This window comes from Gadus macrocephalus, chromosome 8 (assembly GCF_031168955.1).
Source record: "Gadus macrocephalus chromosome 8, ASM3116895v1".
Classification (NCBI taxonomy): domain Eukaryota; kingdom Metazoa; phylum Chordata; class Actinopteri; order Gadiformes; family Gadidae; genus Gadus; species Gadus macrocephalus.
In genome coordinates, this window is record NC_082389.1 from 12,917,811 (window position 1) to 12,937,060 (window position 19,250).

General features: G+C 46.1%; 2 protein-coding genes across 3 annotated transcripts in view; both read left to right on the forward strand.

Annotated features, from left to right (window-relative positions):
• slc7a8b (solute carrier family 7 member 8b) overlaps nt 1–10,676 on the forward strand; it is a 63,107-nt gene extending 52,431 nt beyond the window's left edge. The window contains exons 4-13 of the mRNA XM_060059096.1: nt 508–712; nt 2,051–2,202; nt 3,840–3,965; nt 5,540–5,693; nt 6,292–6,415; nt 7,016–7,119; nt 7,729–7,825; nt 8,208–8,357; nt 9,322–9,499; nt 9,998–10,676. Of these exons, the coding sequence (XP_059915079.1) occupies nt 508–712; nt 2,051–2,202; nt 3,840–3,965; nt 5,540–5,693; nt 6,292–6,415; nt 7,016–7,119; nt 7,729–7,825; nt 8,208–8,357; nt 9,322–9,499; nt 9,998–10,122 (1,415 nt within the window). The 3' untranslated portion in view covers nt 10,123–10,676. The remainder of the gene's footprint in view (nt 1–507; nt 713–2,050; nt 2,203–3,839; nt 3,966–5,539; nt 5,694–6,291; nt 6,416–7,015; nt 7,120–7,728; nt 7,826–8,207; nt 8,358–9,321; nt 9,500–9,997) is intronic.
• Nucleotides 10,677–12,458: 1,782 nt separating this feature from the next.
• The window catches only part of ap1g2 (adaptor related protein complex 1 subunit gamma 2), an 18,468-nt gene continuing 11,676 nt past the window's right edge, over nt 12,459–19,250 (forward strand). Inside the window, exons 1-10 of one of the 2 annotated variants that reach the window (XM_060059091.1) lie at nt 12,459–12,775; nt 13,251–13,453; nt 13,741–13,865; nt 14,297–14,438; nt 15,981–16,077; nt 16,382–16,458; nt 16,556–16,651; nt 17,090–17,170; nt 18,724–18,822; nt 19,196–19,250. The exon at nt 19,196–19,250 is cut by the window's right edge and continues 1 nt beyond it. In XM_060059091.1, coding sequence (XP_059915074.1) covers nt 13,253–13,453; nt 13,741–13,865; nt 14,297–14,438; nt 15,981–16,077; nt 16,382–16,458; nt 16,556–16,651; nt 17,090–17,170; nt 18,724–18,822; nt 19,196–19,250 — 973 coding nt within the window. In that variant the 5' untranslated portion in view covers nt 12,459–12,775; nt 13,251–13,252. Of the gene's footprint in view, nt 12,780–13,250; nt 13,454–13,740; nt 13,866–14,296; nt 14,439–15,980; nt 16,078–16,381; nt 16,459–16,555; nt 16,652–17,089; nt 17,171–18,723; nt 18,823–19,195 lie in introns of both variants that reach the window. The other variant, XM_060059089.1, reaches the window with a different exon arrangement.

Genomic DNA, 19,250 nt, shown 5'->3' on the forward strand with positions numbered 1-19,250 from the left:
ACATTAGACCATCATGCACTCCCAATAATGACCAATGCACAATGTTGCTTCCATGATTAAATGTTTGTTTGTCAATCATCTCCGAGGCAGCATTCTTGGGTCTGAGTTTAGCGGTTTGGGCATTTTGCTCAGGGATGCCTTTGGCAGACTGTAGCGGTTGGACAGCGGGCTTGGAACCTAGTGCCACTCAGTCTGGGTGGCACTAGGATGGTCTCAGGAGGTAGAGCCGGTTGCCTTTGTGTCGAGGTGTCCCTGAGCAAGACACCCCGATACTCGCTGTCGCTCTGCATGGTCGACTCTGCCGTAGGTGTATGAATATTTGAATGCGAGGCATAATTCGCGCTTTTAAGGGACACCAGTCTGAAAAGCGCTGTGTAACCGCAGTCAACATACCAATCATCCAGACTACCGAAGCCCACATTTGTAGTTTTTTTTTTTTTTTTTTTTTATATGAAAGTCTGTTCTGAAAATTGATTTAATGAAGTTGGTTTGTCCACCGTCTCCCAGGCAACATCATCGGGTCGGGGATCTTCGTGAGCCCCAAGGGGGTTCTGGAGAACGCGGGCTCCGTAGGCCTGGCCATCATTGTGTGGGTGGTGACGGGCGGCATCACGGCCATCGGAGCGCTCTGCTACGCCGAGCTGGGCGTCACCATCCCGAAGTCTGGGGGAGACTACTCCTACGTCAAGGACATCTTCGGCGGCCTGGCGGGGTGAGGTGGAAGGCTTCAGCAAACGAATAGAGTTCGATTTCTCAAGGGGTCTGGGTTGGTTTTATGATGAAATATATGGTGCACTTGGCTCTGGTTTGCGTGGGCATTCTCGATATACAGAACTAAGCTGCAAGCAATATAGTCAGATAGAATTAAGTAATATGTTAAAGAATACTTACATTTACAAGCATTACATTTGTGTTAAAGGAATTGTTTATATATTTATATTGAAATTTTAAAATATGAAACTGTTGGCGCTTTGTTACTTGGGTTGTGCTGCTTTTATACTCAACTATAGTTAGTCAACAAACGATTGGCCCTTCTTCAGGGAACTCCGAACTTGGAAAGAGACGTTAAATTTGATGTTCCACACTCTGTTACTGGCTGCACACCAGGCCGTAAATAAAGACGACTGGACAGCGGTAGTGTAGCTCTCTGTATACAAGCTCTGTCAAACTCCTGGCTCTACCGCAACAAATGCCAGTTCATAAATTCAACCCACCTTTCAAAAGGAGACAAAGCATGCGCCTCATGAATGCCCCACCCCCCCCCCCCTTCACCCTGCTTTACAACCCCATCCACTATAAAAGATGCATGTGTGCTACATTCGACATTCTACACTGTTGCTCTTTATGGGCCATCACACATCTCAACAACACTCCTTCTGTGGGGCTGTTGTTCAGTCCCAGGCTTATTAGGTGTTCACACACAGCAGGACCTTCATGCACCACAGCACCAGAGTAACGAAGACCACCAACTAGGGGTACACACGTACGCTCATTAATTCACAAGCACCTTTGCATGCATGCTATCATTGATTGGGAGTCCACTGATGGAGACGGTACTTTTATTTTCGGTTATACATTTCAGTTTGGGACCACATCCAGAACCCATTTCCAAGATTTCCCACCTGGTTTAATAAATCCCATCTCATTAAATAATTATGCATGCTCCTTTCTCCGAGGTCTGTGTGTTCTCTGGCGCCATCTCTATCTTTCATCCCTGGTTCAGTGCAGAAGTATAATTTTAAATACAATGTTCATACAAGAAATGACTTTGTTTCATGTGAGGGAGGGGGGAGGAACATCTCCATTTAGCTGCAGCCTTTATACAAACAGACTTACAAGTTGGATACACTGCTGCAGAAACGTAGTTTAAAGATTGGAGATCGGAGTAGCAATTGGTATGAGAAATACAAGGTGTGTGTGCGTGTCCCCTCAGTGGGGCCACAAACAAATGGGTCGTTAAAGTCGCATGTTCTCACGAACACACTGGCGTGGGACCCCGCCCATCCGTAACCATGGGCCCTCCCCTCCGCCCCCCCCCCTCCCTCTCCAGGTTCCTGCGGCTGTGGATCGCCGTGCTGGTCATCTACCCCACCAACCAGGCGGTCATCGCCCTCACATTCGCCAACTACATCCTCCAGCCCCTCTTCCCAAGCTGCCTGCCCCCCGACACCGCACTGCGTCTGCTAGCCGCCGTCTGCCTGCGTGAGTCGGCAAAACAAATGCACCCTTTTTCTGCGGTTTCAGACCAGTGGTTTAAAGCCCTGGAATTAAACCCACCCGCCGTGACTTGTTGTGGGTTTAATACTTTATCCCATCATTGATTGCGATCTGTTATGTTTGCTTTAGTTTTGAATCATTGGTCCCCGGCATATCCTCGATCCTAGACATTGTATAAACATTGCTAATGGCAATTTTCTTGATTGCTAATCGCAATGTTTACATAATTTCCTGGTCAATTTGACGTTGTCCATAATCAAACCACTTTAACTTGGTGTGCCTTTTGGGTTGCTCCTGGTGTGTCTAGGGTCTAAACAACATTGGGAACACCTGGTGTAGAGAATAGATGTAAAGTTTGGAATAAATGGGGGGGGTCAGGGTTGATGCAGTTAGACTGAAGTGGTAGCTGGGGCATGGGGGTTCTCTCTCTGGAAGGCAGGTCTTTGGTCCGATGGGGCCCGGAGGCCTTGAGGAATAGGATTGCTTTGTCTTGTTCTTTTTTCCGTGGAATGAGTTGTGGTCTTGTTATTCCCTTGCCAGACGAGCCCCGGAGGCAACTCATAATTGTCTTGTATAAAGCTGTCACTCTCTCTATTATTATATTATATTACAGTAACCTGACAACGTCTTAGAATGATTCCTCATTGTGTGGGACACAATTGTGTGTGCATTTAGATTTTCTCACTTTTTTTTTTTGAAGCTGTAACCAATTGAGATTTTCCCTTCCTGTTGCGATTTGAAAATTCAAATTTTATCACTAACTATACACAAGCCTTGAGGACTCTAAAGCCGTTGAGTATCTACGATCTGGAAGAAAATCAACTTCATTTAAATACTGCTAACAAACCACTGTTCTCCGGACTAGTCCGTTGGGATCCTGGAAGCGTCACAAACCCCTCCCCTGCCAGGTCTGGAGCCAAAAGCGTGTTGATGTATCGGATCATGAAGGCCATTTATGAAACGACTGCCTGTTTATGATCATAATATTGCATTGGCACTCATTGGTTGAACAGAATCGTTTTAAGCGTTGTCAGTTAAGTTGGTGTGCGGGTCTTGGGGCTCCGGTGACCATGTATGTTGTTCGGTAATTTGTAAAGATTCCCCCTCGATCTGCATTGGAATTTTGTTTACGGCTCCTGATGTTCCTGACCTGGTATTCCTCTCTGGCCAATAGCCGCGCGTGCTTGTTTTCGTAAGGCTTTTTCATGCTTGTTTTCGTGGGTTGGGAAGGGGAGTTTCAAGGTCATCTGAATGTCAGGGGTTGGGTCCAATGCATTCACTCTGCCTTTATTTACCCTACTTGCATTGGTGGCGAGTTGCACGTCAGACCTGAAGTAAAATGCTCTTCTATATAAAGAATCCAACGATTCATCATCCAAAATGTAAATGGGGGAAGGGAAAGCCATGTAATTGTGTTTAGAAAGAAGTTGTATTTGAGGTTGCTCTTGGTCTATATAACTAAACATGCAAAGACAAACAAAGAGAATAGTTAAATCCGGACAACATGTAAATTCCTAGAATTTTAGGTTTAGAGTTGTGGATTACCAGATTAATTGTTTAATGCCATTGTTCTGTGTGCTGTGTTGGGGGGCTGTCTGCTGAGTGGGTGTGTTTGTGTGCAGTGTTGCTGACGTGGGTGAACTGCTTCAGCGTGCGCTGGGCCACCCGTGTCCAGGACATCTTCACGGCCGGGAAGCTTCTAGCCCTGGGCCTGATCATCATCATGGGCATCGTTCAGATCTGCAAAGGTATCTTCTGTCCTCCGTTCCCGATCTCCTGCAGCAGCGTTTCAATCATGCCATCGGTTGTCCCAAAAGCACATTCCAAGCTGCCCTCTCGGGAGTCCATCTTGATCAAGAACTCTAGAATAACCGAGCAACCCGTTGTGGTTGTTCAGATTTTATGTATGCAAAAAAAAACGCCAAGATGGCTGCTTCACGTGAAGCCATCCCAGGGTCATTCAGCAGACACTGTAATCCAGAGGGAGCTGCAGTGACTTGAGATACACGGGGGGCTTTCAGAGGCACAGGGGCTCGGCGCATTTTGCTCACGGATACGTTAGGACGAAGACACCGGGGATGGAGCTGGGAGACCCAACTCCCAAGCGACTAGCCTGTCCGGCCCCCTCTTGTGCTCTCTCTCCAGTCCCCACCGTCTCATCTCCAGGTTAAATACTAGCTCCTTCATGTTTTCAACCAACAAGAGCTAATTCACTCCCTGAATCCCATCTTCCCTTATAAGCATGTAGGGAAGCGGAAATTCTTGTTGCAATATGAACCTCTGACACACTCAATTTATGTGTTTTAGTTAGTTTAGTGAAGAAGTGTGATTTACCAGAGAGGTCATATCTTTGGATGCTGTTAAACTTGTCAGAGAATTGCTCATGAGCACGGTATAGTTACCTTCTTGTACTTTTTGTAGAACATGGTGTTAAAGGAATCTCTTCAATGGATGTGGGTGGAGCTTCAGCTTCTATTCACCAAAATAAAAGCCAAGCCACAAGATGATACTTGAATCGCTGTTACAAACACCAATGTATGGGAATGTTGTAAGTACATCGACCAATGCAGGAGAGGACAAGCCCAGTAAGCTAACGTGTTGGCTCCAGGCTTTGTCACAGCACAGTAATTTACTTGCTAAACCGCTGCAAGACAAACAGCTCCAAGATAAGAGGGTGAGCTGGCACCTCCACCGTAAAGCCCTCCCCTCTGATCCCGGCGCACAGGATTTTCCATGAACCCAACGTGAACGAGGGATTATAGTCTCCTGTTCGTAATCCACAGGGACCCACTCCCTCCCTACCCTCCTCCCCCCCCCCCCCCCCCCGCCCCTCCACTCGCGATGCTCACCATTACTGACTTAATCACCCGGGGTGTCAGACTGCCACAATGGCCGCTTGGAACGTGGGCCGGTTTTTCCTATACCTGCCTGGGATCTTCATGTGTACGTGAATGTACTTGTTGGCTGCGCAACATAGGCGTTCCTGGAATCGACCCCCTCCGGTTTTAACATTCTTTTTTGGTCCAGTTGCACAACCTTTCCCTAATTGTTTGGTCATGGTATATTTGTGTGCATACATGTTAGTCTGCCTTTGTTTGCATGGTTATACATTTAATGATTCTATAAATTATGCAATGTATACGATTTCTACACTATCTAAAATCCAAAATTCACATTTATGGTTGAAGTACGGAAAAATTTAAATACTGTTCTAATCACTGCAGAGTATTTGTTGACCTCTGCTGTTGCCATGGCATCAGAACGGAGTGTTGGCAGCATCAAAGGCTGTTGTGATGATGGAGCCACACGTGTCTCTCCCCAGGCCACTACTACTGGTTGGAGCCGGTGCATGCGTTCGAGACGTTCCGGGACTACGAAGTGGGGCTGATCGCCCTCTCCTTCCTGCAGGGCTCCTTCGCCTACGGAGGCTGGAACTTCCTCAACTATGTGACGGAGGAGCTGGTGGACCCCTACAGGTGATGGAGGAGGCCCGGGGACCAGACGGAGTAGTGCACACGCACACAGCAAGTTGTATGTTCTGTGTTGTGTTGCATAACCAAGTGTAACCCTCCCACATTTTGTGATTTGGGCTATGGTAGTTTTACATGAATCATCAGATGAGGTCCTCCCTTGGCTGCTGGGCAGGACAATGTTAGGCTTTTCAACTATCCGCCATAAGGTGCTGGGTTTGAAACCCACTGTCCCCGCAGAGTATCTGGAAGGATCCCTACACAACATCTACCTAGCTGTTCCACAACAACATGTCCTTATTGTGAGTGTGTGGATGATGGCTGGTTCAACCAGCCTCTACTGAGCCCTAGTTAGACTGATTGGACTCTGGGGCTGGGTGAGGATGCACGCCTGTTACACATTGATCAATCCGTGTGCACTGGTTAAACAAGCGCCACAAGCGCTATGATTCATTATCTACAAATGTCTACAATAAAGCAGTTTCCTTCATCACCAACCTGCGTGCTTTGTCTGTAGCAGCCCAATAAAAGTCCCCTAGGTGGATACACAAAAAATATAGTTCCCTTTAGTGAGTAAATATTAATTATCTCTCGGCTTTTCCAGGAACCTGCCCCGGGCCATCTTCATCTCCATCCCCCTGGTCACCTTCGTCTACGTGTTTGCCAACATCGCCTACATCACCGCCATGAGTCCCCAGGAGCTGTTGGCCTCCAACGCCGTGGCCGTGGTGAGTAAACACGGGTAGTCTGGCGGTTGAACCCTCGACGCCAAGGTCCCGGGTTTGATTGCCCCTCAAAGGTCTGCTGTTTAAAGGTGATCGGACACTGACCCGACACCCCCTACAATGTCACGAAAGTTTATGTTTGTAGACTTGTTTGGGGAAAAAAGAGAATTTTTAATCTGTCGACAGAAATGCTGCCCCGACGCTGGGTTTTGTGAGGCGTTTTTCCTGGCCGTTTGCACCTTAAGTTAGGCATCCTTAACCCTACCGGCTCCAAAAAAGGGCCCATATTTACATTACATGGTTGCTTCCTGAATGTATAAAATGCATGTTTCATGCATCCGAACAAGGCATGTACGGTAGTTGCATTGCTTGGATTTTCCTATCCGTTGGTTGTTAAAAGTTTGTCCCATTGCAGACTTAAATTATTACACAAGTGTAGTCGTGCTAATTGTTATGATTGTGTTTGAGAAAATGGTTTGTTAGCATTAGCTCACACCCTGTTAACTAGCATTCTGATTGCATGCGGCTGTTTAGCAACATGTGGGTCCAATCTCTCTCTCTCTGTCTCTCTCTATCAACTGTGCTTCCATGTCTCTCTACCAGACATTTGGAGAGAAGCTGCTAGGGGTGATATCATGGATCATGCCCATCTCTGTGGCCCTCTCCACCTTCGGGGGGGTCAACGGTTCGCTCTTCACCTCCTCGCGGTCAGTCTGCTCCCTCGCTCTTCTTCCCTCCTCTTATTTCCGCAACTGTGGTGGCGGTTTACTTTGTGCAGGATCGTGTCAGTCCACACACAATAAGGTCTGAACTGAAAAAGAAAATATATTTTCAATGCCCAAAAGCTCAGATGCTGTAACTGACAAGAGGGCCATTAGTAAATTGCATGTTTGCTAATTGATTGGTGGTCATAAATGTCAGAAGCCAATTGTTGGTAAATTGTTAGATTATTTATTGCTAGTAATATGGCAGTAAAGGCCTTCATTGGGATTCCCTGTGTTTCTCATCAGAGGCAATCTCCTCTGCAAATGGAAGCCTTCCGTTTGTCGGAAATCCTGACATCAAATCTGGAATATTGATTTCCGTTGAAGGAGTGCAGAGTCATCGTGCCACATGAGACTTGAGCCGCCTGCCCCACCTCCCCACCCTTCCTCCTCTCCTCTCAAGCTTTGCCACGCCATTCCTGCACCCCGTCCCCCCTACATCAGTGTTTCCGTTGGGGCGATAAACTACTGCTCAAGCCGACACCCCTCCCTCGATGCTGCCGCTCCGAAAGACAAATGGGTTGTGTTCTGGCTCCTCGTTCTCCCCTCCAGGCTGTTCTTCGCCGGCGCCCGGGAGGGCCACCTGCCCCGCCTGCTGGCCATGATCCACGTCAACCGCTGCACTCCCATCCCCGCCCTCCTCTTCACGGTGGGTCGCGATCCACCAGGGTGGACGGGAGCCAAGGATCAAAATACACACGCTGGGTTCGATTTATAACAAAGAATGTTGACTTTACCTGAGCCTATGGTTTTAAGTATTTGTTAGTTTTGGTTCTTTTCCACCATTTGAGAAAAGGATAGTTGAACAAGCGTATTCTGATTTCAAAGTCACTATCAGTGCAATATTTTGATTCCACTGCGTTATTTTATGCAAAAATGCAAATGTTGTGAAATGGCTTCTTTCTTTGGGTTGGTTTTTATACAATTTGAAATTAATAAAAGTACAGAATGTCACCGATGTTAAAGCATTCCTTTGTTTTTTCTGGGAAGACTGCAGAGAATAATCAACTTTCTCTGTTCCCTCTCCTCAGTGCGTCTCCACGTTACTGATGATGTGCACTAGTGACATCTACACACTCATCAACTACGTGGGCTTCATCAACTACCTCTTTTACGGAGTCACCGTCGCCGGGCAGATTGTGCTGCGCATCAAACAGCCAGACCTCAAGCGACCAATCAAGGTACAAGCCCCGCATTGCAGGCTTTGCAGTTTGTTCATATGGGCTCTTCATATTTTCTTGGGATGACATTCTTGGCTTACGGAAAAGAAAATTGGCTTTGTTCTATATTTTAACTTGGATCAGCACATTAATAGTTTATTTTCACAAGGCAACCATCAATGGCAAGAACATTCCCAAGCAAACCCAAGGATGTTAAAGAGCATCTATTAGGCTTTTTCGACTTTTGACTTATAAACGTTATAAGTTTATAGTCATGTTTAACCATACTAAAGTGTCAAATGATGACGTACATGCATTTAGACGTATTCCCTGTTTACCGTCTGGGGTAGCTGTGCAGAGCGCTAAACACTAGGGACGCCGGTCACAATTCTCTTCATATTTCCAGGATTTATCTACGTAGAACAATCCGGATTTTCCATGCATGGTAATGTTGCAACATGCTCTTCCGGAAGGTAACCAATCACAACAGAGTTCGGTTGGCAGGAGGGGTGCGGAGAAGGAGGAAGCCGAGTGTTGTCAGAGAATGCTGAAAGCGCCCAGATGAGAGGAAGAGTTTCCCGTAAATCGACAGTTTCTTGTGCTGTGATTCGTGTCAGGTTGCTCAATAGGAGTCATTAATAAGAAATTAAGACCAGAAAAGTATTATATTAGGAGGTCGTTAATAAAATTCAACCATTAGAGACGTAATGGGGCAGGCTGGAAAAGTAATTGCTGTGTTTGACTCTACTTGTGGTGTTATTAAAGTGAGTAGTTATTGAGTTTACAAAAGGTTATAGGTACCAAACCCCTGTAGGTATCCTCCTTAATGCCTTGTCTGGATCAACAAATGCGTCTGCTAAATGACTAGACGGTATGTCGGTCCATGTATAGGATTGTGACGTTAGTTTATTATGATGATGTGTCCTGCAGCCTGGGGGGGGCTGTCCTCTACCTACTATGATGATGATCATGTTGTGTCCTGTAGATCAGCCTGGTGTGGCCTGTCATCTACCTGCTGTTCTGGGGCTTCCTGCTGATCTTCTCGCTGTACTCTGAGCCCCTGGTGTGTGGCATCGGCCTCTTGATCATGCTGACGGGCGTCCCAGTCTACTACCTGGGTGTCTACTGGGAGAACAAGCCCGAGTGGTTCGACAGAGGCCTTTGTAAGCACTTGGTGATGTTTACACCTGCACTATAACTTTCCTGCTGCAACTGTTCGATTCATTAAGGACATTCTCAGGGGTTGAACGCAGCAATCAACGAGTCAATCCGTCCAGGTTTATTTTTCTCTCTGAAATGTTTTGTTCTGGTCCCCTTTTTGCTCCTTCTTAAACTAAATGTAGCAACAAATCACACCACTAGATGATGCTAATGGCAAAACTTGCCTAGTGCTGTTTTAATGTATTTTTTTATTCTTTGTCACTTTATTTATATTTTGCACAGGATGATAAAAATAAAGTGATTGGGCAGTAGATGTGAATGGAATGTAGAGAATAAAGACATGAACAGGTTAAAGGTTGAGGCCCTGTGGATATAGGCTAAAGAATACAACAATAATATGTTAAAATAATTATGTTAGGGGGTGAGGAGTGGGTGGGGGAGTTGTTGCAACTGCAGTACCTTCAATCTGCTCCTTTTCACTTTTGTTTTATCACATGCAGGTAAATTGACCCACGTGTGCCAGAAGTTCTGTTCCGTGGTGTACCCTGCGATGGACCAGAGCCCACCAGAGGAGGAAAAAGGAGATGGGCACGAGGAAGACGGGTCGCTAAAAGTGGATGGTTGACGCGCTATCCAATGAAACCGTTGAAAAAGACATGATTGAAACGCATGGGTTTAAAAAACCATGCTGGGGACAGAATCCTAGGAACTGGGAGTGAAATGGTGCACGACCACTTGATGATCAGGAACCGAGTCATTCTGCTGCAGGGCTTGGTTTTCCTGCTTTCTTCTTCCTAGTCTCTTTGAACGGCCTTAATCCTGAACACCACTGCCTCAAATGTATTTATGCCTGGCAACAGGTGATGCAAGGTGCAATGTCGAAGTTACGAACGAGGTCAACTTATCACACACACACACACACACACACACACACACCGTGTTCATGTTAACAGTTAAAAAGCCTAATGTGTTTTTGTATGGTCTTTGATACTGTGTTGGGGGGAGGACGGGGGTAATATATTTTATTGTTTGTATTGTTCTTCACGTGATATCACTATAGTAGCACTAACATGTAGCACTTCTAGCTAATTGGTTGACACGTTTTATTACATTGGGATTCCGTCATGTGATTGTCAAATATGTTTGTCTTCTGAAATAAAAGCCTTAATTGGCTTATGATTTCCGAGTTGTATAGTTGTGGAGTTCATTATTTTTGTAAGAAGTACTTGCATCTTTGAGACTACGTAGTGCTGCTAATCTAAACATTTTCTTAAAAGGATTACGTTAAAAACAAGTCGGCAATTAATCAAACCTATTGATGCCTTTCGGATCAAGGAAAATGTCAAGGAGCCAGCCTCATTGTTTAAGGGAATTAAACTAAAGTTCTCATCCATATTTTAAATCCACTTGTTGGCGCACCTGAAACACGCGTCATCGGAGTCGGCAGAGTTACACCGCAGTGCAAGATCAGGTTGTGGAAGTGATGGCTAAAAAGCGGCCAAACATTGGGGAGGACGGTATTGGAAGAATGAGACGCTGCAGTACCTCTGCAGACCCCGTGTTGAAGACCTGCGGACCCCCTCAACAGCGTGGCCACTGAGTGACATGTGTAACGTAACAGCCAATCAGCGTTTAACCAGCCAACCATTCCCTGCAGTGCAGTCCGGGTTGAACCGCAGCAAATTCGCCTGACAGAACTTGCGCTGCGACAGGGAAACAACTGTGTCTTTTGGTGTGAACGCATGCTCTTTTAATTGTTGTTTTTTTGGTAGGTGCAGTGTGAATTGTGCAGTCGGTGGGCACATTTTGAGGGTGCCCAATATGGCCATGACAATAGCGCTGCAAGAAATGCCTCAAAATAAAACAAAGATTTGAGATCTTTGGTTGTTTTTATCATTGGATCTTTTGAATAATTAATATCTATTGTATATAAACCCACACATACAGAATCCCATTCACAAATATATACAAGTTTTAACAATACTTTGCTAAACTTTTCTTGTTGAAGTTATTTATTTAGTTGAATTGATTATTGATGTTTTTACTTTAAGTAGTTTATTTTTTTTACATTACTTACATTGCACATACTGTACCCCTGAAATCTTCAATATATAGGCTACGTTATAAAACAGCATCAACAATGTACATGGGGTGAGTAGTGGTGTAAAATAACGTGATTCTGCAGTGGGAGCATTATTTGATAGGCAATTGGTCTATCCACACTGTACCCTGAAATCTTCAATAAAGACGTTATTAACAAGCATCAAAATATGCTCCCCATATTCTTACAGTGTGCATAGGGTGAGTAGTGGTGTAACATAACGTGATTCTGCAGTGGGAGCATTATTTGATAGAGACGATTGGTATACAGATCAAATACACGTAAGGTCGCATTTTCTGATAGGGCAGCATGATTTGATAAGACTGCTATCGAGTCGCACTACGGTAGCAAAATCTGACAAGGGAGCAGAAATTGGCAGAACATCGGCCAAAATAATGCACGCTAGCTTTTAAAAGCATAATGTTCAATGTAGCTACTATAAATCTCTCGCGTGAGTGACAGTGAGTGACTTCACCACCTAAAGTGAGCTTAGATCAGCTTAACTGATCTGAGGACAGCAACGGCAAGACATTGACAACGAACTGACAACAAATAAGCAGAAGTGTAGAGTTGATCTGACCTTAGACCAGCACAGAGTTTATAACTTTATTGCAGCCGCTGCGTGGGTGCTATTGTAATTGGGGGCGCTGTTTCACTAGATCAACTGGAAAAACGAGCTGTATTCAAAGAGAAAGCAGACCATTTGTGTGTCAAATTTCAGTTAATTTCTTGGTGGTGCTATGGTGGTGCTATTGTAATTTCTGCTCACCCCAGCGCAGCCACTGGACAACATAGTCCTGCTAATCTAAACATTTTCTTAAAAGGATTACATTAAAAACAAAGGTCAGCAATTAATCAAACATTCTAAAGATGCCTTTCGGATCAAGGAAATGTCAAGGAGCCAGCCTCGTTGATTATTAAGGGAATTAAACTAAAGTCTAAAGTTCTCATCCATATTTTAAATCCACCTGTTGGCGCACCTGAAACACACGTCATCGGAGTGGGCGGAGTCACGCCACAGCGCAAGATCAGGTTGCGGAAGTGATGGCTAAGCGGCGGTAGCTAAGCTACATCCACCCTACGAGCAGCCTCTTTCAAAACAGCCCAATTCCGACGTCTCCGTGGCGGTCGATCCATTCATTTGAAGGTTTATCAATATCTGACTACTGTCCAGGGAGTAGGTATGTTGTTATTCCTAGAGGCGGGGGGAACATTAACACCCAGGCTTGGATCGCTAGCTTGAGCTTTAAGCCGCAAGCTAACGTTGGCTTGACAGCATCCCTCCGTAGCCCAATCGCTGGTTGACATATTTAGTTTCGCCCAGCCCGTTGTAAAAGTGAGTACGTGTTGTGATCCTGGAAGTTGTGTCAGGCGTTGCCGACCTTCATATTCACGGGTTCCCTTTAGCGGCTCATTTTGGTTGAATCCTGTAACTGTAACCTCTTCTAGACCTGCACGCCCCTGTTTGCAGACTTTAAATATGGTTTTAAAAGTCTACTATAATGACATCTGTCGTTAAAGCACATATCATGGTTGAAATTTCCTAATTGTAGTGAATGCATTAATATACTTTTAGAGACAATCGGTTTACATATCGTTGTTTTTCTAACGTGATCGTGTTCATGTCTTCTCTCACACACGCACGCACACAGCCATGTCTCCATCAGTTCGGCTGCAGGAGATGATCCGGGTGATACGCTCGGCCCGGACGCAAGGCGAGGAGCGCGGCGTCATCCAGAGAGAGTGTGCCGCTATCCGGGCTCAGTTCCGACAGGCGGATAACGGAGGTCGCTCTCACAACCTGGCCAAGTTGCTCTACGTGCACATGTTGGGCTACCCGGCTCACTTCGGCCAAGTGAGAGAGCCTGGTTGTTTATTGAGTTATTACTGTGGAGCTAGCTCACTGGGCATCAATACTTGCATTAGTTACATCAATAATGAGCAAGTATAGGTTGGCTCTGGGTACCACCAATTACCCTTGTCCTACCCTTTTGACTGTTTTTATGCTTCTGACCTTTTATGGGGGTTGTCAAGGAAACAGACACTATCCCTCAGTAGAGTCACATAGAAGAGGTTAGACGGCTTTGACTTTAAGGAACGAAAGCATTGCTCACCAGAGGTTATGGCGGTCCTCCTTTACAGATGGAGTGTGTGCGCTTGATAGCCAGCCCTCGCTACAACGAGAAGCGTGTGGGTTACCTGGGCGCCATGATGCTGCTGGACGAGAACCAGGACGCCAGCCTGCTCATCACCAACTCCATCAAGAAGTATGGGGAGAACGCTGCAGCTTCCTCAGGATTCCACAGAACCTCAGAGTCCATGGGAATGCTAAGGCTCTGTGGAATTCTGAGCTCCAGGAGTTCTGAGCTCCAGGAGTTGTTTGACAGCTCTATGGAATTCTGAATTCTTCCCAAGTTCAAATTCAGCGGAAAAAACATGTATTTTTAGACTTACTCACATAGTTAATCGGGGATTACCTAAGCAATAGCCACCTTGAAGGAGGTTCCATAAACAACTCCATTGCAAATCACCCCAATAAGGATCCTGAAGCGGTTTCCCTCTGGTTCAATAAAGCATTCCGAGTCTGTTCTGAGCACCTCCTGCACACGTCATCAACTCCCCCCGCCGCTCCCCCGCACCCCGTCCCTCCCCGTCCTCCCCTCTGACTCTGCATCTCCCCTGCTCCGTGTCCCCCCAGCGACCTGGCCCACAGCAGCCAGTATGTCCAGTCCCTGGCTCTGTGCACGCTGGCCTGCATGGGCTCGGCCGAGATGTGCCGCGACCTGGCGCCCGAGATAGAGCGGCTGCTGCGCGCCTCCAGCTCCTACATCAAGAAGAAGGTCTGTCGCTTTTGGTTCATTCCTTAGTAATGGGACTTGGGTGGTCAAGGCTCTTTGAAGGGTGATGGAAAGAAAGTTGAGGGGACAAAGGATCATTGAGATGACACCCATGCATAAAGAATAACGACTGCTATTGCTTTCTATCGTTTCATAATGACCGTAATAATGAAAGTATAATAAAAGTTTGGCAGGCTTGAAAGATATAACTTCTATATCGAGGAGCAATTGGCCTACTACTTGTCTTAGTTCGTAAAAAGAACATATGAACATAATTTATGTAGCGGCTGCTGTCAGTACTATTTGAAATAAAAGTTGATTGACGTAATTGCATGTCTATGTCTGAAGACTCTACCCTGACTTATCTCCCACAGTAACACAACCAGTGTTGATAGGATTTTTTTAATGTCTTGCAATGGCTAACCACATCACAGCGGGTGGTGCAATAGGGACCCTTTCTAAACGAATGAATCACTGGCTCGCTACTTTTCCTCCAGGAACCTTTTTGAATTCTTGTTCCTCCATTGTTCCTATGAGTCAGAGCACTCTATCATCTCTATTATCTTTTATCATGTCAACAAGGAAATGATGTGCCAGTACACCGTGTCCTGCAGCTGGCTCATTTCATCTATCCCCGGCGAGTCACGACAGTCACGACAACCGCTCTCTAATAGCCCCCCCCCCCCCCCCCCCCCCCCTCTGTTCTTCCTCGCCTGCCTGTCATCCCCCGCCAGGTGGAGGGGTCAGTTTCAGCCCCCATTATTATGGTTCACAAAGGACACTTTGGTCCTGTGATTACAGTTGAGTCATCTCGCAGACACTTTTATCCAATGCAACCTGCTGTGATTTTGTTATTATTATTGCACGTCATAAATGATTAGGTGCTAGAGCGCCTTGCTTATTGATGCCTCCAGGTAGGCAGGTGTCATGGGGGATTTGAACCCAGAACCTGGGTTCTGGGTAGTCACCCAAACCCAGGGTGTCCGCACATCCTTAAAGTCTTAAAAAGTCTTAAATTCATGTTTCTAAATGTAAGGCCTTGAAAAGTCTTAAATTCATTACAAATGTCATATGCTGGTCTTAAACACTGTAACACAAGGTCTTAAATTTGTCAGGGCAAGACTATTTATTTTTTTATTTTTCTCGTGGGACTTTTCAGGAAGGACATGTAGAGAGGCTTCTTTCTTGCTAGCTGCATATATAAACGATTATCTGCGTGCTTGCTAGCTAGTCTGCGACAATGGGTAGTTGAATGAGTCATTGAGTGACACACATGCTATGCTTGGGTTATAATACAGCGGTATCCCCCCCACCATTGCGTGTTTTAGGTCTTAAATTTCATTCAAGGTGGTATTAAAAAGTCTTCAATTTGACTTGCTGAAACCTGCAGATACCCTGCCCAAACCACTAGAGTGCAGTATTCTGCCCCTTCCCCCTCTACCCCTCAATGTGTTCCTGTCTTCATGTTTAAAGTCAGCACCTTCACCGAGTCTCTTTTAGGTCTCATCATACTGGCACTGAATGGTTCTGCTTGTGGTTCTCCAGGCCACTCTGTGTGCGGTCCACATCGTACGGAAGGTTCCGGAGCTGGGGGAGCTCTTCACGCCCGCGGCCCGAGCCCTCCTTGCAGAGAAGAACCACGGTGAGTTGGGGTTTACCTCCCGCACTAGCAGGGCTGCACTGGTGCGTCCTCTGACACGATGAAGCCCAGGGTCTGTAGGTTTAGGCACAACAAATGACGTATGTTTGAGAGATGTCATCTTTGCTTTTCATTTAACTCAAAGCCTTTTAAGATAAGGTCTGTAGGCCCATCCTAAGTGGGCCAGGGTCTGATGCTGTCAGTAAGGACATTCCAAGCGAGGAGGCAGCGCGTTGGCATGCGTCACTGTATTGTTTGAGCGGTGTTTGAGCTAGTGCTGGCGCTAACCTGCTTCTGTTGTTCCCAGGAGTGCTGCATGGAGCCGTCATCCTGATCACGGAGCTGTGTGAGAGGAACGCACAGACCCTGGTGCAGTTCAGAGAGGTAACACACACACTCTGTGCAACTTTAATATTTTATATAAGTGTGTTGGTATCTATGTATTTGTGTGTATACACGTGTTGTTCTGTGTGTCTCCCAGGCGGTCCCAGAGCTGGTCCACATCATGAGGGGTCTGGTGACCTCAGGCTACTCTCCAGAACACACGGTGGCCGGCATCAGTGACCCCTTCCTACAGGTCAGCACTCACTCACACTCGGTTAGACTCACTTACTCAGTTAGACTCACTCACACTCGGTTAGACTCACTCACTCAGTTACACTCACTCACTCACACCATGCTCAGATTATAACACACATTCAAGATCACACTTGCATCCATGAGTGCGCACACACACACACACACACTCGCAGACATTCAACACGTCTGCGATGCCATAATCATCATGACACAAACATTTGTTTTGTTGTACACATGTTTTTAGGCGCACCCTTGTAGTTTATTTACTACATTCATGAATATAAAAATAATTAACTGTTCTCTCTTTCTGTCTCTGCTTTGGTGTCTCTGCCTCGCTCGCTCTGTCTGTCTCTGTCTGGATGTTTGCATCACTTTCTCCGTCCCTGGCTCCCTCCGTCTATCTCTGCCTTTGTCCGTGTCTCTTTGTCTCCGTCAGGTGCGTATTCTGAGGCTGCTGAGGATTCTGGGTCGCAACAACGACACAGCGAGCGACGCCATGAACGACCTACTAGCCCAGGTTCAACCCCTCGCTCTCCTCACTCACCACACCTCGCTCTACCACAGCTCTCCTCACTCACCACAGCTCGCTCTACTACTTAGTTTTAAGTTTATTTAATTTATGTAAAACCCTTTAGCCAGTCATATTACTTTATGCATTGGAATTGGTCAAAGGCCGTAGGATGGTGAGTAACGGGGAATTTTCAGTCTACTTTTAAAGACATTGAATGTTTTGGGTGATTTAACATTGATTGTTCGATGCGGCCACACCACCATGTGATGTGATATACAAATCACAATATTAGTTAATATTAGTGTTACGGTGTCCAACAAATATAAAGGCAGAAGCAGGGTTTTTGTGAAAAAACAATGTTTTATGGTTCACAATGATCGTAAGGTTTCTCAGAAGTGAAACCAGTAACGGGGTTAGAAAAAAAAAAACATCGGCAGAAAAGGCCTAGGTGATTACCACATACCAGAAAGGGAAAAATGCAAAGGAAAAACCTCACGCTATCTGCCTGGGAGGTTCAGCTTATCTAAATTCCATGGCCGACAGCGGACAAAATAAAACAGTTGAAGCTATATAGCTACGCTTCCTCTTACCTTAACGTGCAGAAAGTAACCACCAAGAGCAACAACAAATATGATATCTTTAACAGAATTGACAAAAGGTACAAGTGTGCCAGCGTCTGTGCTCGGATTAGAGAGAGAGCGAGCCGCCATCTTCCACTTGGCTTTATATGTGTGGGGGCGGCGCCAACAATCAGGGCGAGCCAAACAGCAACCTGCAGCCACAAGGCTCCGCCTCCAGGAGGTGATTGATATGATTGAGTGCAGGAGGCAAAAGCAAGACGTTAGTGCAAAAACAGCACAAGACCCAGCACTACCACGTAACGATTAGTCACACGGTTGAGTTAACCATGCGACTGAGGCCACGTTTATACGTAGCAGGGTATTTATAGCAACGAATATTTCCCCCCCTCCGTTTTCAAAAATAACATTGTGCACACAGCATCGTTTTCAAAAAAGTTGTCGTTTACATCAAAACGCATAAATACGCCGTTGAGCGCAATTAAAGCCATGCAAGCCAATCAGAATCCTCAGAATCAACAACAACGAATAACACAAGCGTCTTCCTGTAACAAACAAACTGTAAACATAGGGCGCTCATATGACGTTAAGCATTTCCTGGCGAATAATGTGACGCTTCAGAACCAAAAACCACACATAACCGGCGTTTTTAGAAATCTCCACTTTGGACTGAGTTTTTTGAAATGTTAGTTTTCTGTGACAAAAACTGCGTTTTCGTGTAAATGAGAGGCCAAACCGCGTGGACATATCTGCGTTTTCGCTTCGTGTAAACGGGGCCTGAGATGAACACCGGGTCTTCCGATCAGGAGACCCGGTGTTCAGCTCCAAACTGTTCACTTGACGTTGCTAAGTCCTGTAGACATTCTGTAGGCCCTTCCCTCCACCGCGACCGTACGCTGCGGTGGACACAGTGACGCAGAGGGGCGGGGTTCTGTCTTCGGGCTACGCTGCAGCTTGTCAACGTGGTTGTCGTGGTTACAGGTGGCGACCAACACGGACAGCAGCAAGACTGCGGGCAGCGCGGTGCTGTACGAGACGGTGCTGACCGTCATGGACATCAAGTCAGAGAGCGGCCTGCGCGTGAGTCAAACTCAACTTTATTGGTCAAATGCGCCATCACAGCTACAAGGTCCAAAGGCCTCACACATGACACCCTAACCCTCAGACTGCTTGATGGTGGAGGAAGCACCTCCTTCTCAGGAAGACCCTGAGAAGGAACACTGAGGTGCAATTTAATAACCGTTTTTATTTATATAGTATACATTTGTATTTTTAATTGTGTGTGTGTGTGTGTGTGTGTGTGTGTGTGTGTGTGTGTGTGTGTGTGTGTGTGTGTGTGTGTGTGTGTGTGTGTGTGTGTGTGTGTGTGTGTGTGTGTGTGTGTGTGTGTGTGTGTGTGTGTGTGTGTGTGTGTGTGTGTGTGCGTGCGTGCGTGCGTGCGTGTGTACTGCAGGTCTTGGCTGTAAACATCCTCGGAAGGTTTCTGCTCAACAATGACAGGAACATTC